Source organism: Tachypleus tridentatus, chromosome 10 (assembly GCF_004210375.1).
Source record: "Tachypleus tridentatus isolate NWPU-2018 chromosome 10, ASM421037v1, whole genome shotgun sequence".
Taxonomy (NCBI): Eukaryota; Metazoa; Arthropoda; class Merostomata; order Xiphosura; family Limulidae; genus Tachypleus; species Tachypleus tridentatus.
In genome coordinates, this window is record NC_134834.1 from 47791875 (window position 1) to 47817622 (window position 25748).

Consider the following 25748-nt stretch of genomic DNA (forward strand, 5'->3'; position numbering starts at 1 on the left):
ACAATTGGCATTGGAAAAATCTGAGAGGATTGACAATATATGGTCGTACCGTACAATTCAGATAACAAGCCTTGTTGGTGGCAGGTGAACATAGTGATGTAGACATCAAAATTAGTACATAGGTAGGGAGCATTATTCTGTCCTTCTGAATGGAGATATAGTGTAACACAGAAACGTCTTGGCTAGAGAAACCAGCGAGGATCTCCGACTTGGGAATGTTCTTTAAATCGCTCTCAACAATAACTCCTCGTGACAAATTAAAAGTAGCATAGGGAGTAACCTCAGTTGGTATATCCTTAATGGTCTTCAAATACAAGAGGAGTTAACTGTGTTTAATAGGGAATGTTCCACCGAGATGTCTCCAAAACGTAACTTTTTGACTGACTTAGGAGAGCCAGCAAGACCCTCTAGTTCCTTCTGAATAAAAAAGGAAACATCTGTCCTAAAGATTTGTCTGATAAAGGGTGTAATATCAGAAAATGAGGTACAGGAGTTGAAGAAGTTGAAGACTGCAGCTGTTCAGAATCTTCAAGACGTGGTCGTTTACCTGTGATCTGTTTTATTATTTTATTTTTAATTGGATTTGGGGGATCCATAATAAAGAAAGAATATTTCAGTGCCCACTGTTCCAACGCACCATGGAGCCCATGAAGGGATGCACTACAATACCAAACAAGGACATTGCAGCAATGCCTGGGTTTCGTGAGCATTATACCCAAACACCAGCATCATACACAATGTCCACAACACCTGCTGAGAACAACAAACATTAATATTCGGTATCGTAACCCAAGTGGACCAGCTGATTTAACCTAAAAGGCCACCCCAAGACCGCCCATCTATAGGAATTGAGGGCCAAATTTTTCCTCCCCTTCACGTGTCGTCACGCACGGCAAACATGTAGTGGATGTTCAGATTCCAGAAGAGGTAAACTGAAAGTACACAACCTTCTCTGGGAAGTTCTTTCACCATGTACAGGAATCCACCTTAAGGGAAAATGATCGCAAATGCTGAAAAATATGTCACATTAAAATTTTTACTTCTACTGTGATTTTTGCTGCCACACATCTGATAAACATGTGATAAATATGAGTATAAACTCGCTATTAAAGGCTTTTCCGAAATTTCAGATTTAATAGTCTTTAACATTTATTTATTTTGTGATATTACAAAACTATGTTCTGGAGTTCTTCCAAATAAAATTAATTTATAAAAGTACTGAGAATACATGCGTTTATTTATATTTTGACGTACTGCTCAAAGAAAAGACAGGCACTCATCATCTTCACCAAAGACTATCACTCTTTTAATGCATACATAACCTAGAATGCGAGAATTTTTTTTATCTCATGAATTCAGGCATTGCTTTCCAGCTCCATAAAAACAAAGAACTACCATAGGAACAACCTATGGAAAGATCTTAATGGAAAGATTACAGTGAAGACCCTGATGTCACAGTGTCTTTTTCAAAGATAAAGGCGAATAAAATGAACAGAAGATCAGGTGAAAATATACTGTACGAGCTACAACATGAAATTTAGTCCTTTTGAAACAGTTTTTCAAAAATAATTTTAATATCACTAATAAAACCTTAACACCGTAAAAATAGCCTAACTTCAAATAACCCCACAATGACGTATATAAATCAAAATGCTAGCATTGTAACTTACCAGTGTTGTGTGTGTTGTTGTTAAATTGTTTAAAAGTGCTTAGCCAGTTGTTGCTATTGGGTAAACCCTTTAGTTCAATTGCTAGTCTTCAATTATTGTTTGAGATATCCTGCGATAAGTTCCCAGAAAATGCATAAACTTGAAACTAGTATTTCTCTAGCATTTTTGTCAAGAAATACCTTCTTCGAAAAGTGTGGATTTGTTTACTCCTTTCAGAGAAATATCCCCCAGATGCTCAAGGTTATTCTTGCAGTCTTATACTGCTGATGTTTGAAGTTCCATTCCTGTGGTGGACACAATACAACTAGACCATTGTCAAAAAAGTGGTTTTAAATTGTTTTCTGTTTTCTATCCATTCAGTGTACATCCAAGGTTCTTCCTCTTTTCTTTATCTCAGTTATTCGTTTCAGCTTTCTAGTATTTGATCACAAAACAACTAAAAGCCACATATTTTTAATACGTTTTAATGTAGTAATCTACATTACTAAAGTTTATGGCTCACTTTTTGGGAATACGAACACTTTCCGTGTACAATTTTGTCAACCAAATCTACGTATTCTGATTACTTATAATTCTTTATTTGTATAACAACAAAAGAATAGATATACATGTAAAGCTAAGCAAATATTGCTTGCGCTAGCTACCCTTAATATTGATCTTGTAGACTAGATGGAAGATAGTTAGTCAAACACAGCCAACTAATCGAATAGTGGGATTTGATCGTTCCTCTTTCGACGCACTCACGGCCATAAACTGGGAAATGCAATTTGCAGCAAATGCATGTGGACTATGGACCGTCGGATTCTGTCTGGCACATGAAACACTCGACCACGCCCAGACCTTTCTATTTCATCTCTTTATTGAAAATATACATTTCTTTCACATACTGTTTCGCAATGACCATAAAATGTGATGATGTTATGTAATTAGTTTTCTGATATTATTTTAAAATATATTAATTAAAATTTCAAAAAACATTAAGATTACAATAATTTATATTTTTACACATACTAAGATGCGAAGAGAAGTATGGAACACAATTACACATCTTTAGTATAACACTAGACAACAAAAATTTACTACTGAAGAAAACTCGTGTGCTTTGATGGTACTGATTCGAAAAGTGCAGTCAAAATTTGAACTTCAACTCTAGATCTAGTTATTCTGATACCTCTATATTTATCAGCATTATGTGAATTACCATGCAATCAACTTAGTCCAATAGATTCATGCTGTGAAATTAAGTTTACGAGGACAGTTTAATGGGTAAAAGACATACCGTTTGATAAATTTGAACATTGGACAAATTCAGAATATATTATTTATATCTACTATTTGATCTTCATACAGTGGTAGCAAATTGCACCATTTTTGTTTGATTCCCACGCTACCTTCTCCATTCTCACGTGCCCATTGTGCTACATTTAAGAAGTCCTACGACTGAGCATTAAAGGGGTAGAGTCAGACCCCTCTGTCTCAGTTGCCTCTCACTCACTCAGTTGGTCACTTCATCTCAGTCCGTGTACAATCAAAACAAAGTCCGATCTCCTCCTTTCACCATACCAGCAATGTGGTAACGTTCGAGAAAGCTTAGTTTCTAAATATTCTAAAGTTAGTTCTGTAAACATAAATTATCATGCGTGTTGAACAGTTTGCACATCCGGCTTGACACTGCAGGTGAATAAGAAGAGGACATTTGTAGTTCCAAAGATAATCTAACTGTCTGTTATTTGTGCATGATTAATGTTTCTGGACTATTCAGACAAAACTAAACATTAAATATCCAAAACAAAACATTAAACATCCATATATTACATCTGCAATGAAAACAGGATGCTCTCCCAGTGCCACATCATATTTTGAATAAACTCATCATAACTCGAAAAGTAAAGGTGACCAGTAATTTTCAAAGTATTTTTCTTTTTTTTAAAATCATCAAATTACTCAGCAGTTGCATTTTTCCTAATAGAAAATTGTTTTGTGCCTAGTGTAATCAAAATTTCGAGAGCTTTACAACTAAGAACATCAGTCTTAATTTGTGACAAAAAATGTTAAAAATTCAGGAAATAAACTACTATTACATTGCTGTATATTTTTTAATAAATCAATCCACAAAATGACCTAAAATATTGCGCTTAATTAAATAGTTAGAGTGATGATTATATATCTATCCAATATTCCAAAGCCTATGCTCCATCTTCTATCCCTTCATTAACTACAGGTGACGCATCTAAAACTTGATTAACCTTCAAATTATTAGCTTACTTCTATATCTTTCTCTTCCGGTCCACATATTGCATCATGTTGAGTAATTATATGTTTTCGCTCTTTTTTCACATTCGTTAGTGCATGTTTTCTTGCAATGCTATAACAAGTACTATCTACACATTTCCATCCCTGAGGTAATTCTTTTCAGATCAAATAGTAGAATTTGCAGAACGTGTTTTAATGCCCTGGCTAGTCCTTCTAATGCCATAATCAGATTAATCAACACAACATTTGGCTTTTACGCTACTCGCTGATCCTGTATATTAGCGATGTTTATCGGCTGAGCTGAAATAAACCTCTAAAACCTAAGTAAGTTAGCAGAGACGAGATGAATACTAGAGATCAGTAATCGCATACAAATACTAACATTTCATATCTTTGTGAATGTAACTACAACAAAATACTGTGTATTCATGAATACATTCGTGAATATTTTGACAGGTAATATGCAATAATGATAAAACACTAGATGATAGGATGTAAGTACTTTTATTTTATAAAACAAACTTTTTCGAAAGTGAAACAAACAAGATTTGAACAAATAATATCATTTCAATACTTATACTTTTCAAAATGCAATAACAAAGGTTTAGAACAAAAGAATACATTTTTAAAGGAAACTCGTAGATACTATAATTGTCAACTTTTCTTTATGAACATTGTGAGGCACCATTGATCAGGTCTGAGGGTTTTGCCTCCAATATGAAATAATGCTCAACGAGGAAAGAGAGTGCTGGAATACTCAGGTAGCACTTGGCTAGTAGAGATAGGGTAGGAAGTTTTTCCTTACATTTTCCAATAATCGAAAGAGTTGCTTTCTTCAGAAATGCAAGAACCATCGAAGTAGGTATTGGTCTATATATATCATTTGTAGATGAGGTGGCTGGTTTCTTGGAGTCAGCAAAGAAAATAAACAGGGGTATTTACTGTCATATTTTGGTTTCGTATTTGTGGAGTTACTTGTTGAGGAAAATTTCTTGACTTCTTGCTGCAGGAACATTCTATTGCACATGTCTAGAGAAACACCAGTCAAGTTTAAATCTGGGATCCAATGCCACAACCAATCATATTAAGTCCAAAAGGGCGTGAACACTTTCTTCAGAGAAGATTAAAATTATATCTACACTGAATGCTGTCAATTTCAATTTCATAAGCCCATAAACACGTCATTACATAACTTGATGTAACAATGTTGTGACCGTGGGTGAATTCTGTTGTTTCTTCAAAACGTGTCAATTGTGTCACCAAATCTCTAAGCATAGTTCAATCATGAAAATTAAGTTGCGATGTACCAGTATTTCGACAGTCCTATTTTTCCTACACAATCTTCAGTAGATTGAATTATATTAATTTCTAAGTTTTATCGGGTTACTCTTACCAACTAAACTCTGGCCTCTCCTTTAAGTAGATCACTTGCTTGTATTAATTTTCGAATATGGGACATGAAGCTGATGCTTTGGAAATTACTCTAAGCAGTGGTTTAGTTTTTCATTCCAACTCTAACTACAAGTTTTACCACGTGGGCATACTAAGGATGATGTTCATGAGAGAAATTCGGATAAATTGTCTGGTGATTTAGATTCATCCAAAAGTCCATATTCTGAATCACTATCTATAGATGAGTTACCGTCATCTCTCACACTAGGTATTGTTTGCAGTCTAAATTCAGGCAAGCAGAAAGCCTTACTCATGTTGGATGCATTACGAATTATCACTTATGGCACCTTGTTGTTGATGTTAAAGAGATTTATGATTTTATCATATTAGGCTGTAATATTATCAACTATGTGACGGTCCTTAAAACACGTCAGCATGACTGTTTGCATTTTCCAGCCAAGTATAAAATGTCCAATGACTCAAAAAATTTTAGTTTACTACTCCATATATGCACAGTGACATGATATTGGGTATAAAAAGCATTAGAGAGATGCCCTATTGTTGGATTTCATCAAAACTACTCTTGATCAACATTGTGGACAAATGTTTGTGACAGTAAATAATATACTGTGAATCCATGGTTGCCATTAAATTTTGAAAATTATTTAACTCCACCAATGAGAAGGATTGCAGTGTACCAGCAATAAAATAGACGAGTTTCGTAGGGATGTGCTTCTTTAAAGGGTGTGTAGAATTATATTTAGTTGATTCTGTATAGTACGCTGTTATTGTAGGCTGGTGAACCTTGGTGAAGGTACTAGAGCCAGATGTAGACTGCTGTAGCCTTGCCTCATGATTACACTAGAAATACAAAAGCGTATCTCAGTCATATAATATAAAATATAGTTTATAATAAGAACACATAATAGTAAATAAATATATGAATATAGTTCAAAACACGAGAATTTAGTTTAACTATATAAAATAGTTTATTTTAATAAAAATTATATGATAATAAATAAATATCTGTTATATAATACGAAATAAAGTTTATAATAAAAAATTAAAATATATAGTATCAAATAAATGAAAATAGCAAAAAATTCAATTTATCATGCATGAAAAATTTAGTTTACCTATGTTATAGTGTATAATTTAATTAAAATATAGTTTATGTGAACAAAAATAATTAAAAGGTTTACCTTCAGATATGTCAGTATGTTAGAAGTGATTTTTCCTGAAATAGAAATACTTCACTCACTATATTTGCACTTTACCTTGATGCGACCACATTTAGAAGTAAGAAGTATGAAGCATTCATGTACCACTGAATGCAGTTTGATAGCCATCTTACATTCTCTCAAATGACTTAATTGGATTAATACCTTTTAACTGGAGAGCTTCAACTTGATTTAACTCTTTCGCCATAGGCATCCTTTACTGCACAGGTCACAATGATTTTCAATAAGTTACATTTAAAAGTTAAGTAAACTACATTTAATTCATGTTATACCAATTAGTACAGCATAATATCGTAGCTAATAATCAATTTTAATAGTATATAAGTATTGTGTTCTTATTTTGATAAGTCAGTATTATCAAAATCCCAAATTCCCCCTGGTCTAAGAAATGTAACTTTTTCTTCAGGCACCCCACCAAGTACAACATTTAACGTAAATTATTCATTATAATGTTGTTACTACTCAGGCAAAGCATAATATTTATAGCCTTCGACTGTGTTTGGTTACATAGCCATCAAACAGAAAATAATACCCTTTTTGACACATCCACCTGTCTCATCCTCTTTTTCAGGATTTATCAAGTTTTCTCTGGCGTTCAATACTATATCGGTCGTAGCCAATAGAAAGCCACGGTTTTCGTCTATGAGATGACGTATTATATTATATTGTTTATTACTGAAAAAGAAATTAACATGCTACAGATGTAATAATGACAATATAGAAATTTGACGAGTACAAAACTTGACATTTATTTTTACAAAATTAAGTAATAACTAAATAATTCAATATATGTGAATACTGTGTCATCGAATTCAAAAACGAATTCTTTAATTTTCTGTATCCAAGTATGCGAATGTAAGTACAAATACTCCTAAAGCCGTATTAAATATGAATATCTTGTGTCTGTAAATTAAGTGTTTATAAAAGTCTCTTAGATTATTATAAAAGATATTTTCCGGCTCATCCCTAAATACTGAGTAGGGCCACTTTTAGTTTATTTTGGACAGCATTTTGTCACAAGAACCTAATACCATTTTTCTTGAAAAATAGTTGCCAGTCCTAAAAAGAGATACAAACAATAGGCCTAAAATGTGATAAAAATTGTGTAAAATACAAAATTCGACATATGTAAGTTACTTATTTTTAATCGCAAATTTTAGGCATACTGATTTCTAATGCTTCTCCAACTTTCACAATTCACAAACTGTAAATTGGCGAGGTGTTAGTTTCTCATATATTAACTAGTTACTATTTTATAACAACGTGTATGACCAATGTGTTATTTTTTTTTCAGTCACAAGTGTTAAACAGTTAGTGAGGAAAACTGAATTTATCTTAATATTTGTAAATTGTCTGGAATTATTTCAGATCTTAAGACAAGAAAAAATGAATTCACAAAACAATTTAAAAAATGACTGAAGGAGTTTGGTAAGACTAATCTCTTAAAATAGAAACTGATATAACTGTGAAAATCACCCTCTTTTAAATAAATACTGTTGAGAAAATCAACTTTTTAAAACAAATACCCCAAAACCGTATTACTGCAGCAAATTAGTATTTTATAGTTTACAGCAGTGTGTAAGCACACGAAGTAAACAGTTTGGCCATCAACTTTTAGAGTTCAAACCAGCACAACAACATTCATCATCGCTGGGCTTTGTCCATCTCTTTGAACTGAACGAGATAAGTGATTGTTATTTTTATAATGCACCATAACTGAAAATGCAGAGCATGTTCAGTAGCATAATGACTCGGTACTCGAGAAGACAAGGGGGAAGTTCACAACTGAGGATAATGAGTCCAAAGAAAGGTTCCACTGAACTCACAAAGTCCAGTGGAGAAGGCAAATACGTGCATCCCAAAGAAATGAATGGCTTTAGAAAAGACAGAGTTCTCAAAATTAGAAGAATCTCTTACATAGGACGAGAAGAAATACAGATCTTGATGACCAGATACTCCATATCTTGTAGGCCAGGGGGAGAATTTTGAGCTTGGTCCAGATGAGAGTTGAAAAAAACGCCTAGGTGTACCAAACATTGAACAGATGTGACAAAGGATATGAATACTTTAACAATGCATCATAACTGAGCAACCTCCTGTACAAATATAGAGGGGAAGAAAAAAACTAATTTAAGACAACTGTTCACGTAGAAGTGCTATATCAGATCCAGACCATGAATGTGGTAAACTAATGTCCTAATAACATGGTTGAACATGTAATGCTAAATGATAAAGATGCGATTCTGATAAAAAAAAAAAAACAACGCAGAAAACATCTGGAAGATGTGGCAATCGTGATTTAGACGAAGGTAACTGAAACGTTGAATTTGGTTATCTACAGCCCAGGTAAAAAGGAATTTTCCATCTGGAATTGGGAAATGACTAGAAAGCAAATAAGTGACGAAAGGTAAATTACTGGATGCCAAGCCCCAGTCTTTTGGAGGGTTACAATTAGACCAGAGTAAAAACGCAGAGAAGAAGCATATATCTTTTTATACCATGTTTGATCAAAAGATTTAATACTCATCCTCGAGATGCTAATGGTCAAAACGATCAGAATGGAAAGAAAGGAAACAGAAAAGAAAAAAGGCATGGAAGTGTAGAGACAGACCATGGATGACGACTTGAAGAACCCACCTTTAGGTAGAAAGCTCTGATACAATGTTTCTGAAATGAGATAGATAGGCACCCGTAGGGCCCAAACTAACATGATTCTCACTGATGAAACATGTGATAGACTTGATAGTGGGCAGTGAGGGAGGAAGGAGTGTCTGGAAGTTGGAATGGGAAGGTAAGAAATAGACTGAACCAGTCAAGGAACAGAATTTGAAGAAACCAAAGGAAATAATAAAACTGGTATCAGTCCACTTTAGCTCCAGTCTGGACAAATAAACTGAGCCTGAATAAAATCATGAAGATAGGAAGTAGACAGTTGTACATTAGCAAGTAATGTATTCCTACCTAACAAAGTATCACCTGTAGAGGAACCAAGCAAGCAGAGATAAGGTTAAAGCAGTACAGGCCATAATGGTAAAAAGAAGGAAAAATGTCCTTTGAAAATTCATCTACAGTATAGTAAAATAAAGCACATCAGACATAAGATGGAGGAAGGAGATGTTATAAAGAAGGGTGACGAGGAAAACGTGAAAATTGAGAACTGGGAAATCAAACAGAAGACATTAGATTCACTCCCCAAACAGGCAAGAAATATTCCAAAATACTGGAAAACAAGAAAGGAAAAATAATAATAAAGTAGATGGTTAATGGTAGTAAGTGTTCAAGAAAAAGCTTACTATGAATTGAAATGTCAGGTAAGAGAGGAAAGAGACTAAATATGCACAAGAAGCAAAGAACATGTAAATTCGTGAGACATGGGTGAAAATCTAGTTTGGTTTAATTGCAGTTTGGCACAAAGCTACCTGAGTGCTATGCGTTCTATTTGTACATAATTTAACAGTAATAAACAAGAGAAAAGACATCTAATCGACACCACCCACTGCCATCTCTTGGGCTACTCTTTTACCAATGAATAGTGAGATTGGTCATCACATTATAAAGACCCTATGGCTTAAAGGGTATATTTGGAGGGACCTCAATGTACAGATTGAGAGCCCTAACAACCAGGCAATGCAAAGCTGCACATGTGAAAAAGAAAGAATATACTTCAGAAATAAAACACTGAAACTTTCCTCAGTCAGAAAAGAAGTACTCAAAGTAAATCCATGAGAAACAAGCAGTCATCAAATTAATCTCTTCTGTTCAAGCTCAGAATGAAGGGCTATCGTAAACAAGAACAGAAGGCAAAACTTGCATCATGGACCCTACAATATGCTGTACAATTAACTTAGTGTCTTCCTCAGTGAACACACACCCCCGCTCAAAAGCCAGATAGGGCATGTGCGTGTAAGTTCTTCACTAGTACAGGACAAAGTTTACGTCTACATCATCTCAGAATTAATTATAATGAAATAGAACTGTTAAGACAAAAATCAAAGTTTCATTAACCATTTTACAATGGGCTAGAATAAAATCCATCAGTCCATTTAAACAATGATATGCGTGAAACTATACATACTATAATTTTGAACTATAATCATGAAAGTTTGTATAATTTTATTAAATATTAAAATTATTTTGTACAAAAAATACATTATTTTTCTAAATACTTGTTTTTTTAAATTTACTTCAATCGCTAGTCCTAGTACCCTGAATAGTATGAGCACAAGGTGATTTTATGTTAAGATTTCAATTATCCTTCCAGATTTTATCTTCATAAACTCTAGAACCTCCCACATGAATATCAAATATTTCAAAATAAATGTTAATTTTCTCGACTTTTTACTAATTGTTGTCACCATCAACAATTATACCTTTTTAAAACTAAGAACTACATGAATACCTTTTAATTATTCCTCAAATAAACTTCAAATATTTTCTTATGATTATATTCATAACTTCCACTCTACATTTTTATATATTGTAATTTTAACATTTCTTTCAACACTGAAAAATGTATTTCTGATAGTGTATATATGCAAAAACGACTCGTTTGGGTTGAGAAAATATTTTACATAGAAGAGCGAAGAACGTTTCGACCTTCTTCGCTCTTCTATGTAAAATATTTTCTCAACCCAAACGAGCCGTTTTTGCATATATATTTCTCTACCAGTGGGTTTTCTCGACATCACTGATTATTATTTCTGATAGTACGTACCTTCTCTCACATATTATCTCCTCTCTATATTGTGCTGCCCTCTATAAGAGCAATGTTTCTTTTGCGACTAGCCTAGAGGTTTTTAATGTGTTGTAGCATGCGCAACCACCCACCAATAACGCAGGTGACAACTTCTGTACTTGTTGTTCAATCATCACTTCTCGGTTTGGCAAAGCCTGATGAAATTTGATAACATCTGTATTGTTCCTCGTCGACGAAAAGTATGAAGTTATCACGAGCGCAAATACATTGGGATACAGCACGTGGAGGTTATGAAGCACTTGTAACGGATGACGTCATCAAGCACAGCCAAGCTCATGTAAAACACGTGAAGTTTGGAGGATTGTTTGTTTGTTTTGGAATTTCGCACAAAGCTACTCGAGGGCTATCTGTGCTAGCCGTCCCTAATTTAGCAGTGTAAGACTAGAGGGAAGGCAGCTAGTCATCACCACTCACCGCCAACTCTTGGGCTACTCTTTTATCAACGAATAGTGGGATTGACCGTCACATTATAACGCCCCCACGGCTGGGAGGGCGAGCATGTTTGGCGCGACTCGGGCGCGAACCCGCGACCCTCAGATTATGAAGTGCACGCCTTAACGCGCTAGGCCTTGCCGGGCCCTAAGTTTGGAGGATGTTAGTTAAAGAATAGTGTCATGCAAATATCTAAGGCAGAATCGCAAGGAAGGGAGCATTTCTGCGTAAGAAGGCGAGTTATCGTTTCAGGAATTACATTTAATTATATTTATATGAGAGTTGAGCAGCTAACGTAACTTGATAAATCGATTATCTGGCTCGTAATTATATTCAGTTAATTGAGACTTGGATAGTTGTAATAAAAAAATTAGTAGTAACTGAAAACACATGTTTTCGCAAAGTCAATAAATTTAATCACAATTTTGATTAACTGGTTACTTTACACAACACTAATCGATGTTCCTTAGTCAAATTATATTGATTAATCTCCTGGCACTTACAAATTTTCCACCGCATCAACCTAACAGTTTCTGACAATACACAGTTTGTTACGCAATCATGGGTGTTTAGAGTGCAACAGCTATTAGTTCATAACGAAACTAATAACAGTATTTAATATCGTAATATATAATTATATATATATATATACATTTAGCCTCAAAACCGTATAATTCTGCTCATATTCAAGTTGAAATGGATTTACCACAAAACATACAGCTGGTTGAAATTAACATTCAACGTAAAAATATGTACAAAGAGCTAGCTGTACACAACTTTAATTTCAGTTCAGTCACAATACGAAATAAAACCAATGTGTTTTGTTTTTTTCGGCACTGTAGAAATTAGCTCTGATTATGGTTACTCTTATCGAAACTAGTCGGCTGTAAGTAATAACAAATAGTTTACCTTTCATTGTGCCAAAACAAGTTTTTTAATCTTAAAAATAACCCTGAAAAGCACTGATTTAACATCTTGACATGTAGAATGGTGTTGCACGTTTTTCAGGCTCATTTAAAGAACTATTAATATGAGCAATATCAGGATGCATAATACACGAGCAATACAAAAACAATGTTTTCAAAACGTATTATCAAAATGATACTTTAGAATACTCAGATGATTAGAATTAACATAACACATGCTGTCATAATAGTTTTATTACACAACATATACCGTGTATGTGTGTCTTCACGACTTTCCAAATTAACACAGTTATAAGCACATCCAACAAAAGACATTTAAAATATTAACAAGCACCTGAAATAACTAGTTAGCGCATTGCCGTTCATGATACTAGTTACTATTAAATGTACAAAACCAAAACTACATTACGCTATCTGTAGTTTCCATCACAAGGGATCGAGCCCTGAATTTTAGTGATTTAGGCCTTTAAAATCGGCATTGTCCCACCAGGGTCCATTTTTGATCAGAGTAGAGGGTATTTTTGCGAGGAACGTGGGAACTAAAAACAAACCTTTAGCACACAAAATGAGAAAAATATATATATGTGTAAATAAAAAGGTTGTAATACTGTTTAGCTCTCTTGCTATCAGTATGTCAAGTGTGCGCAACATTTTTGAGCAAAATTCAAAATTATACTATTTTATAATCATTGTATACAAATAAACTTTACATCAAAATGTAGTCATTAAATCATATTTTTTATGTTATTTATATAAGCTTTAACTGCTTCATTTGATAATGAAATATTAAAACTATTACACAATCTCTTCTAGTATGAAAACATTTGATCTCTTTTCTAACTTATTTACCAACCTTCTGAAAAGTACAGATTTTAATGTACATTACTCATAATAATATTGATATTACTAGTGTAAAGTAATTTTATAATCATTAATCTTTATTGTTTACTATCATAAACTAGAAAATAAAAACCGCTTGTTACTTCCACCTGTTATATCCTCTCTTCATAAATTGTCAATAGCTTTTACATTTCATACTGGATACTACTATATTATATTATAACCAATACAAAACCAAAGTTCTAATACATCAGATGACATATTATATTAGATAAATTTCATTAAAAAGTAGTACCTATTTCATCTTCAGTTTGAAAATTTCTCCTGATGTGCCCACAAAAACAGGCGTAAGAAAATATTTAGAGGCTCTTAATGACATATTTAGAAAGCCAGAAAAGTTCATGTTATAGAACATTACCTGCTTTGTACGTGTTATTCTATGTTATGAGATGCATTATTTAAGTAATGAAAAATAATTAATCAAGAGCGTATGTCCTTGAACAACTCGTACATTACTTCATTCAATAAGGTAACATGAATTACAACTTGTGTGGCAAAATTATTAATTAGACTTAGTTCAAAGAGCAAAAACCAAAACTTAGATACAAGTGCATACTGTTACAAGCTTTAAGCCACTTAAGATAAACACTAGTAGTTTCTTCTTACACTCTACAGTCAAGAAAAAGAAAGACAATTTAGATTTATTTCATATTTTTATAGTGGTTACAAGGTTGGTTAAACTGCTCGAATGCTTAAAGTTATGGTAGAAAAAATAGCATAAAATATAGTCTTAGTTTCATCAAAATAGTATCATATTTACTTTGAATTCTTTTTAGAGAATACATAAGTGAAATTCGAAAATTTTCAGATTAACATACAAAATACTTTTCTTTAAATTATTTTGCAATGTTCAATAATCTCAACTGAAAGTTGTTACATTGCCTGAAGAAACACAAAACATTAAAAGTTACAGTATGAAATTTTGAATAGTTAAAAGGTTGATCACATTTATCAAGACCATATAAAGTGCTAATATAATAAAAGGTTTATCTAACTTTTTGAGTTACTTATTCATAATATTTTATCACAAAAACAATAATCTGCATAATCAACAAAATTTAGGCACTGTTACAGTTTTTCAGAGATTTTGTATAAATGTTATTTTATAAAAAGATCAAAAAAAGCTTTTTATCTATGTCTGTCTATAATAATGCACTTTTGGAAATAATTCACATTCCTGATATTAATATCACATCCTGCTACCATACATATTTCTTCCAACTTCTTTACAGCAGCAGCCAATAAATCTTTGTTACAAAATTTAAAAAGAATAGAAAAATAATTCTCTTACAATTACATTTAATACATGATGCAATATATGCTGAAAACTCTGACAAAGATTTGAAACTTACAAATGCCTTTCTAAAAGCTTTAGAATTATACCATTAACAAATGTATGTAAATCTTTTTTTTGTCAAATTTTATTTGACATTTATTAACTTTTGCTGAAGTTAGTGTCAAGACATATAAAATGAAGTTTATGTTACAGACTATTTTAATTCAAATATGCAGAAGACATAATCACAATAAAATAATTCAAGCATTAAAACTTTATATAATAGTATTTTTAATTTTTTTTATAAAATATTGAAAAAGTATAATGAGCTTCAGGTACAAAAACACACAAAAATGATATACCTTATTCATGAGTACAACTCTCGACAAAAAGGCGTTGAAATGTCTTAACCTTTAGTACCATAAAGATATTATCCACAATTAATTACACCTGTATTAACCTGAGAGAACCAAAATTCTTCCATAAAATTAACTTACCTTACTAAAGCTGGTGAAGTCATAACATTGAAGAGAACAAGGGATGACTTGGTTACTCATAGCTGTCCCTATATACTCACTTGTTAGAAAAAGTAAACATTCAAATTCACCCTTTATCTTTTACCTATATCCTTCTTAAACCTTTATAAGATGTTACCCTCTACAACTTCTAATAGTAACTCATTCCATAAGCTATTCACTCTGCAAGAAAAAATAAATGTATCTTAACTGAAAACTAACTTGTCTTTTCCAAATCTTAAACTTGCATCCTTTCATCCTATTATCTTAAGAATTCAGTACACAGAAATCACAAGCCTTCATACTACTGATCCACCAGACAATCTTGCAAACTAAGGCTTATGTCTTACACTATTTTTCTCAAATGAAAAAAAAAGAACCTATCCCTGTAAGTCAACCCTTCCATTCCAAGAATCATCCTAACAGCCCTCCTCTGAACCTTCTTCACTGAGGCAAAATTATTTTATAGATAAGAAATTCAAAACCAAAGCTGCATACTTTATTCAAAGTGAGACCTAACTAGTGATGAGGAGAGAAATTACTGTCTTATTTAATTTGTAGGCAATGTTTTTGAATACGTACTAAAATTATATTCATTTTTTTATTACCAATAGTGCACTGCTTCTATGACTTTAATGAAATACCTACAATTATGCCACAATCCTTCACTTCAGTGTTTTCCCATCTATATTAAATTGTGGCACAAATTATTAAGATGGGTCATTCCATGTCAAATCATCCAGGGGGCTGCAGGTGACCCCCACAGAATGCCTTGAAAAAATTCACGTGCTCATCTACCCATATAATGAAAATTTGCCAAATATTAGATCAATATCTAATAGTTTCTGATATACAGCCCTGTAAAATTTAGTTAATTTTTTTTTTTATTTTTGGCAAATTCATTTCCAGGCAATGTTGGCTGCTTAAAGCTGCAAGAGTAGTGGTGGTAGAAGGCTGAAATTTACTACACTGACTGAATTAATCTTGCAGAATTCAAACATGATCTCAAACCAAGTTTATCTCTCATAGGGTTTGCATAGTGAGGCTGTAAAATCACTTGAAAACCCAAAATCGTAAAAAACATTGGTTTATTTAATAAGCCATAGCTCTAAGACTTAATTTGATACAAAGCTAAAGTTTGTTTTCAAATTTCCTATAACATATCAGTTGATAAATCAGCAGTTGTTGTAAGTAAAAGTCTGTTAGATCTCCTGTAAAAAAATTTAGTTGCATGCACCTTTTTATGACACAGCTAAAAATAGCCTTACTTCAGGCCACAGTTTGACCATGTCACCAGTTATTCAGCCTTTTCAGATTTTTACCATATATTCTTACATCTCTGAATATGATCTACAAAAAAAATTAGGATAGTGTTCAAACTACTTTTTGAGTTATAATTTTTTAAAGTATCCTCTGATCATACGTTTTTATTTAAAAACAAATTCAGTTCAGGTGTGTTACTGTGTGCAAATATATTCATACAATTTTTAAAAATACCTGTCAGAATTTTATGAATCCCACTGAAATATTCTAACCAGCTTTTCACAATGTTAAATAATGACGTTGTAAGAAACAAGAAAGAATTAATTTATTTCTGAACAAGAGTACTGGCATAACTAGTTAATTCACATGGCAATGCAAATATATTGTATATGCATTACAGTTACACAGATATGGCTGAGTTTAAGATTCATAATATAATAAATACAAAGGTAAATCAGACACAAAGAGCACAGTGCTACAACAGGGGATAACTGAGAAAGATTATAGTCACACCAAACTGCAATAATTGTGACAATGAAATGTTTCAAAAACTGTTTTGGTAACAAATTAGCTTCAACAACATCAAATAAACATTGCTTTGTTCAGACAGCTTGAATAAATTTCTGAAATTCGAGTTCAATTATGTTGAGATCACTTTGACTTAGAACATAGTGGCGAGCGCTACTGCCTTGCATAGTAGGTGCACTTATCAGACAAAGAATATGTTGGAAAGGAATCCAGCTTTCATCTTTACATGACCTTGCAGGCCATGAGAACAGTTCATTTCTTGATTTCTTCATAAATGACACCAACACATCAGAATGTTCATCTGATGTATCTTTTACGTTTCCCACATACAATTCATGATCGTATAACTTCTTTAAATGATGAAGCTCACACCATTAATCCATTCCACAGAGTTTCAATGTATCTAACAGTAAGTTAAAGGGGAGAAATCTAAGTAATATAAGAATAGTTACAGCACCTGATACACAATACACAAAATAAATAAATATTCTTATCTTTTACCAGACAGAAGAGTATTAAATAAGAACAAAGAAAACTAATGAAATATTTTAACCTGAACCAATAAATAACCATGTTTGTAACAGAACATCAACAAATTCAATCATAAAAAAACCAGAAGTTTGGTTTTTCAATGTTTATTTGAAAGAGAGTAGTAACATTTCAAGATTGTACGAGATGCAAGTACCAATAAAACTACAAATAATACATAACAAATACAAATGTTCTTTTATCAAAGAAAAATTTAATTTTTTCCACATAAAATCCAAAGCAATGTTGAATAAGTTTCTTGTATTGTTTGTTATTTATAAACTAACTTCAGTGTTGTACATTTTGAGAGAAATATTTTGTAAAATCTAAGTTCTGATTAACAAAAGTAAATAAATAAAGTTTGCTGTGTAGCTTGAGAACACAAGTCACAGTATTCCAAAAGATTATCACTATACAAAGATAAGTAAATAGAGAAATTTGCTAATTAATGAATTGTGACACTAAGTTCAAAGCTGAGCAGTTGTGGATAATAGCCAATTAATTGATCAACAGCTCCATAAACTGATTACATTTCATTAAACTAATTCTGTTCATGAGCTATGATACTGCAAGCCAAAAATGATGGTTTTGTCATCCATCTACCTTCCCTCTAGTCTGTAGTTCAAGAAAGGTAAAAAAACAAATCACCTATTCAAAAACCAGCAACAGTAGCAAATAGCATTAGTAGCTTCACAGAAAAAAAAAACAGGACAAGGAAGTTCTTACTATTTTTCAAACATATTAATAAAACCTTACATATCAATTGCAAAGGTTTGACTGATAATTTTTATTTTTGTTTAATATAGTTCAGATTTTTGTTCCCAACAATGAAAACTATATATTTACTCAAGTGAAATATAAAAGCTTACAGGTGAAAATACTCATTTTGTAAAGGATATAATTTTGAGATTTTTATAGGGTGGTAGAGTTTATTCACTTTGTATAAAAACTGCTCCTCACTGACACAATGGTATGTCTTCAGACTTAAAATGTTAAAAATCAGGTTTTGATACCTCAGGCAGGCACAGCACAGATAGCCAATTGTGTTGCTTTGTGCTTGATCAAAAAACATTATATAAAACATTTTAAATGTCAAGTATCCTTATGAGAACACTACATTGTTCAAATAATATTGTACTTATCATACATATTATAAAAAACAGAAATATAGCATAGTTAGGTTACTATTAGGTAAAGGAGAGCACAGGTTACATGTATTAAAAGGTTAAAACTGAAAAAAATTTGTGTATGTATTTAAAATATTAAAATTCACAAACAAGCAAGATTACATAAAACCACGTTGAAATACACAGTGACTTTCACAGCCATCGATCAGTTTAAATAAAGATTTTAATTGTGTATTATGAAAACTTATCAGTTAGTAGATTTTAATATTTTAAGTTATATGTACTTTGTTTTTGGATTGGCATTTACAACTGTATACAAGAATAATTTAGGTGAATCTTTATTGTACAAGTGTTAATAAACTAAACAGCTACTCATATGTAGAGACAGAGGAGAATAGAATTACAGAGGGCTGCAATGGTTTTATTGTCTTAACATTTTACATGTTTTATGTTAATTCCTCTATGCTGAATCTGTAAATGATATCCATTTTTCTCCATTATGTACAGATTTTTCACAAATCATATGTACTTCTACACAAGTAAATCATTTTTATTGAAACTGGGTCAAATTTTCTGTGATGACGAGAAAACCTATTGTAGAGAAAATTCTATATTAAAAATGGTTGGTATGGGTAGAGGAGGCACTAGTAGAGGAGCGAACAACGTTTTGACCTTCTTCAATCATTGTTAGGTTCACAGAGAAATGGTTGCTGACCAGTAACTGACCACATGTTTGAAGGTGGTTGTGTAGTTGAGTGAAGGAATGTAGGGAGCATGCTTAGATATTGGATACGTTTATTAATATAGGTATAAAGGTGTTCCTTTGCATTGGTTTATTTTGAGCTTGAGTTGTTGTATAAGTAAGGCTTCTTTAATTTTGCATTTGTTTATGTTTGTTTCTTTATTTAGTATTCGGGTGTTTTCTATGGTTATGTTGTGTTTATTTAATTTGCAGTGTTCGAAAACGTGTGAAGATGACTTTTTGTGTTTTTTTAATCTGGTTTCCATTTTTCTACTTGTTTCTCTAATATGGAAGTTGTGGCAGTTATCACATTGTATTTTATAAATAATGTTAGTATTGTGTTTGTCAGTGTAGTTTTTACATAGTATAGACCTCAGTTTTGTGCCTGGTTTTTGAATAAATTTGGTATTAACTGGAATATCATATTTTGTTGCTAGTTTTTGCCAAATGTTGGTTATTTTTCTGCTGATGTTGGGAATATTTGGTATGCAGCCGTGTATGGTTTCGTGATTTTTTTAAATCGTGGGGTATATTTACTTTTGTCAGTCAATATTGCTTTTTGTCTAGGTGTGTGCGTATGTTTTCTATGGTTTGTGGAGAAAATTTGTTGATGTTGATGAAGTATTGTTTTATTTTGTCTAATTCATCATTAATTTTATCTGGTGAGCATAGTTTTATGGCTGTGTTTATTTGGTTTCTTATTATGTTGAGGTTTTGTTTTGTTTCATGTGCTGAGTCCCATGAAAGGTATAGTTCAGTACGAGTGATTTATTGGTAGATTCCTGTTTTAAATTGTGTATCGGTTCTTGTAATTTTGAGGTTAAGAAAGGATATTTGATTGCTTTCTTCCTGTTCACATGTGAAGTTAATGTTGGGATGTATAACGTTAATGTGATTGAAATAATTAAGTGTATGTTCTGTAGATGTGAATCGCGCAATCGTGTCGTCTACCAATCTGTACCAATATAGTAGTGGCTAAGAGAAGAAGGAAGCAAGACTTATGTGATAAGTATAAAACAAAGGACAAGGGCAGCAAGTCAAATGGAGGCAAAGTAAGGCAGTGAAAAACTACATTAACATATTAATCTCGAAGAACAGCACTCTGAGATGGATGACTAATCTGAAAGGAACACAACAAAAAGGAAAAAGTAGGAAAAGTAAAAACTTTACAGTACTGGAAGAAATATCAAATATGGGAAAAGACAGTTCAATAACAGGATTGAGGAGACAGCAGACCCTGATAAAAGACCCAAGAGAAAACATTCATAATACAAGGAACTGTGGGCTTAGCAGCAAAAAAAAACCCGACTTAAAGACCAAAAGCAAAAAATGCTCCACTTGTGTTGATAATCTTCCCTAGAGGATGTGCAGATGGAACAAGCTAAAAAATAAGCTATCCTTCAAAATAAACCTGATCTCCTTACCACAGGCTGGATAAAACCAAGCAAGAACACAAAAGATAAGAAGGTCTATAATAAAACACCAGTGACTGAGGTTGACAAAGAAGGGATGGTGCAAGAGGAAGAGATAATGGAGGGCACATTGGAGCTGGAGCTGGAGCAGCTGCAGGAACCATTGTTGTGCTAGTCAGTAAGGAGCAGTCAGTGTCATGGATGGGAGGATAAACAAACAGCCATTTGTTGCTCCAATATTGCCTGAAAGCAACAACACCCAGAGAAAAAGAATGAGAAACAGGAGACCACAACAGAGGTATTTTGGTATTTAGAAGGTAAGGAGTACCCAAATGAAGACATATCCACTGGAAAAACAAGACAATCAAGAGACTACTTCATTAGATGAAGTTTTTTTGGATGGGAAAGTCAATTTGCAAAAGGATTGAATGCACCCAGAATTTCACATGCATTGATATAAGTACCAAGCTTGTGAGCCCTAAAAAGATAATCAAGGTCTGACCACAAAAGGAATGATAATGGATGCCACCTTGGTGATTGAGATAAGCTTATACCATAGAATGTTTCAGAGTGGACCAGCACCTGATGGTTCCTTTAAAATGAAGAAAAGGATCCAAGGCACAACGTACAGTCAGAAGCTCCAGAATGTTGATATGGCAAAATCTTTCAGTCTGAGACCACTCACCTAAAGCTTCCTGCTGACTGACTCATGCCACCCAGCCTTGAAGGGAAACATTTGTGAAGGTATTTAAATCCAGACAGGTGACCCTTGTCCAACCACCAATGCAGATCATCTACAATGGAAGGAGGAAGAGAAATAGGAATCTTCAATGGATCCCATGCAAGATTCCATTGGTCATGCAGAGGCCACTAAGAAAGCCACACATGTGCTTGACCCAAGGAGATTAGGTCTTCCATGGAAGACCATATCTCCAAAAGTTATGGAAATTTTCAAGCTGTAAAAGAGTGAGCAGTAAGGATGTGGAGAACTAAGAGGTCCATCAAACAAAGTCAAAGAACAGAAGATTGGGACTCACTAAGATAAGTACTGAAATGAACACCCAAATGGTCAAGCTACTGGATAGGGTATAAGGAATGACTTCTTCAATTTGATTAACCAGGCTACATAAGCTTCCTACAGGAGCAGCAAATGATTGTGATGGGCAGGTTCTTGTCCAAAACAAATTAACAGAAACTAGTAACAGAAAAATTATGTAACCACAGCCCTTGATCATGTAAATGTCAGCAAAATGCCTTGACCACCTGACAAAAGACATGAGGCTGAAGTAAGACCAAAGGATAGGGCATGAAATTGATATATTACCCTGTGATAAACAAACTAAAGACAGTATCTCAACCAATGAGATATTAGGATATGAGTTTGGTTGGTTTGGTGTCTTATGGCACAAAGCAACTACGCTATCTGTGCCAAACATCCAGTAAAAAGTTAAAATTAAAGTAAATTTAGTAAAATTCAAAAAAGAAAATTAAGGCAAAACAAAACAAAGTTTAAAAAACATAAATAGCATTAAAACCAATGTTTACATCCAGTCTACAGTGGTAAGAGAAAAACTACAGTAATACAAGTTGTAAAGGACTCTCTGCAACATAATTGTAATTATCATAACTCACCAGGAAGACTAATGGGTAAGTTCAAAAACCCCCGTTAGTCACCTGAAGTTGGCTTTTCCAGTTCTGGTTCCAAGTGTTTTGATGTTATGGCCATTTTCAGAAAGTAAACTAATAAAAGTTTTAAAAGCCTTAAAAATTTTAATTATAACTTGCCAGGATTACTAAGGGATAATTCAAACAGCAGCATTAGTTACCTAAAGTTGGCCTTTCCAATCCTGGTTTCAAGTTATTTAACATTATGGCCATTTTCTAATTTCAAATTGAACTAGATGGACTTTGATTCTTAAAAGTGAATCACATTAAAAAAGTCCTAATGTATAAATTAAAAACTTAAATAGCATTAAAAATATTAGAGGCCTTTAAAAAACTAAAAACATTTCCAAGGTGGACAGGTGTACAGTGTCACCATCACCAGTAACACTGTTTAAGGTTATCAATAAACTGTGGGACAGAACATGTTTAAAATCATGCCATCGTTGAGAATCAAAATGATGGCAAAACAGTATAATGTGACTTATTGTGACCTGAGTGTTACACAAGCAACATGTTGGTGCATCAATCCCAGATAAAAGAAAATGATGAGTTAAAAAATTGTAACCATTGCATAGGCTAGTTAGAACAACTTCCTCTTTCCAATCCTTAAGCAAGCAAGAAGTCCAATGTAGGGTTATATTTGGAAAAGCTTGTTTTCATGTTGCTCACTCCAAGTCGACAGCCAACTGGCACAGAGCCAAGCCTTGAATATAGAACCATAGCCCATGTATGAAACAGGCACAGCAGTGATAGTGCCAGAGAGGATAGATTTAGCTGCGATGTTCGTAAGCTCGTTCCTGCAAATACAAACATGTCCCAGAATCCAGAAAAACTGGAGAGAAGTAGATGTTAAAGACAAATGAGCCAGTTGGTTTTGAATATCGGCGAGAACAGGGTGAGAACTAACGTGAAGCAATTCCAGGGCCAGTAGAGAACTAAGTGAGTCAGTATAAATAGTGCAGTTTGAGTACTGCTTAGCTTCTATGTGATCCAGGGCAAGAGAAATGGTGTATAGTTCAGAAGTGAACACAGAAGCTGTAGAGGGGATTCTGCACACAACCACTGAACCACAACAAACTATGGCAGAACCCACACACTCACATCATTTCGAACCATCTGTATAAATAGGAATGGAAGGATGGTTCGAAAGATGTTCAGCAAATAACAGACAGTATTTCCAATCAGGAGTGTCTGCTTTTCTCAGGTGACTTAAAGATAGGTCACATTTGGGGACTGTAATAAGCCATGTTATCCAAGGACAGACCCAATACATCAAACTGCACCTGGATATGAAGGCCAAAAGAAGCAATGTCAGATCATTTGTTCAGAAAAAATATGGCCCACTGAGGAAGGAAAATACAACCCTAGGTGGGATGCTTTGGTGAGGAATGAAGTTTTGAAGCACAAAGTAAAGATAGTTGCAAATGCAAAGGTGCAAAGAAGGTTCATGAAGCTTCATGTATAAGCTCTGAACACGGGAAGTGCAGAAAGCCCCATTGCAGAGCCGAAGTCCTTGATGATGAATGAGGTCCTGGCAAGGCTATAGACCAGTGATTCATAGCCCAGTTTTGATCAAATAAGAGCACAGTATATTTTAGCATAGAACATCAATCTGCTCACCAAATGGTGGAAGACAGGACACGAAGAATGTTCAGTGCTATTGTACATTTGACCCATAGCTGCTTGATGTGTAGTATAAAGATCAGCTTATGGTCAAAGATAAGTCTCAAGAATTTATTCTCAGGGACCACAGGCAGCACAACTTCACCAATACTGAGTTAAGGATCATGGTGAATACCCTGTTGGAGGCAAAAGTGCATGCGAATGGTTTTAAAGAGAGAGAAGTTAAAGCCATTTTCTGTGGTTCACTTTAGTAAACGATTGAGGGCAGTCTGTAGCTGCTGCTCAATATACCTCATGTTTGACAAATGACATGAGATATGAAAGTCATCAACATAGAGCCCATTTGCTACAGTAAGAGAGAGTTGTTCAGTGATGGCATTAATATTACACTGAAAAGTGTGACACTCAAAACACAGCCATGAGGGGCTCAAAGTTCCTGTGGAAAAGAATGTGAGAGTGTCAATCCCCATATACAAAAACTTTGAATATCCTGTCCATTAAAAAAATTTTAATATAAATGGGCAAATGGCCACATAACCCACAAATATGAAGGTCTTGCAAAATTCCATACCTCCATGTTGTATCATAAGCCTTCTCAGTGTCAAAGAATATTGATACAAGATGTTGTCATTTGAGAAAGGCTTCCTGAGTGACATTTCAAGTTGAATCAGACGGTCCAAGGTGGAGCACTGTCATCGGAACCCACACTGGGTGGGCGAGAGGAGGTTGTTTGATTCGAGAAACCAAACAAGGCAAGCATGTGCACGGGCCTACTGGAAAGCAATGCAGTGCGAGAGTGTAGGATACCTACGAAAAAGTATCCCAGGCCCGTTTTTTAGCCTTCTGTGCTATGTGGCAAACAGGATACCACCACAAACAAGGATATTGTGGAAAATGTGTTGAGGTTTTAGGAACACATTCAGTATCTGTTTGTATAATACAGTCACCTATTGAAGGCTTACAAATGATGGCAGGATCAAGTTCTGCGAGAGCAGTGAAAGAGGGCCAGTTTGCTCGATCCAGCTTCCACCTGGGCATGTGGGTCAGGTGGCATCGACCACAGCCAGTCTCTCTGAAAATTATAAAAAAATTATCACTACCTAATGGATTATTGTCAACCCTCCATGAAAAATGGGAGAATTGTGAAGTGAAGCATATTGAGAGATCAATAGCAGTAAAGGACTGACTAGGTACATGAAAATAAGTAGAAGAACCTGTACTGAAAAGAGAAAGGTTGTGATCAGAGTGCACATGCTCCATGGAGCAACCTTTTCTATCAATATCAGCACTTCCCCAGAAGGGATGATGTCCATTAAAGTCCTCCAGGATTAGAACTCAGATGGCAACTGTTCAATGAGAGCATCAAGGTCTGATTATAGGTCTCTCCAAGTGATATGTAGAGAGAACAAACAGTGATGGTACAACCCAAAGAAACACAGATGGCTACAGCCTTCAAGGGTGTGTCAAGTGGTAAAGACAGGGTGGGCACATGCTGATCA

At 33.9% G+C, this 25748-nt stretch overlaps 1 protein-coding gene across 6 annotated transcripts in view; it reads right to left on the reverse strand.

Moving 5' to 3' along the window:
* Nucleotides 1-4323: 4323 nt before the first annotated feature.
* LOC143229210 (uncharacterized) overlaps nt 4324-25748 on the reverse strand; it is a 28568-nt gene continuing 7143 nt past the window's right edge. The window contains exons 1-3 of one of the 6 annotated variants that reach the window (XR_013015741.1): nt 11271-14363; nt 6518-6552; nt 4397-6176 (exon numbers count right to left, since the gene is read on the reverse strand). Coding sequence is in view for 1 of the 6 variants with exons in the window: in XM_076461204.1 (XP_076317319.1) it covers nt 5871-6176; nt 15344-15403 (366 nt within the window). In the remaining 5 variants the exon portion in view is untranslated. Of the gene's footprint in view, nt 6177-6517; nt 6553-11270; nt 14364-15343; nt 17768-25748 lie in introns of those variants that run through there. The other 5 variants (XR_013015739.1, XR_013015740.1, XR_013015742.1 and 2 more) reach the window with 5 other exon arrangements.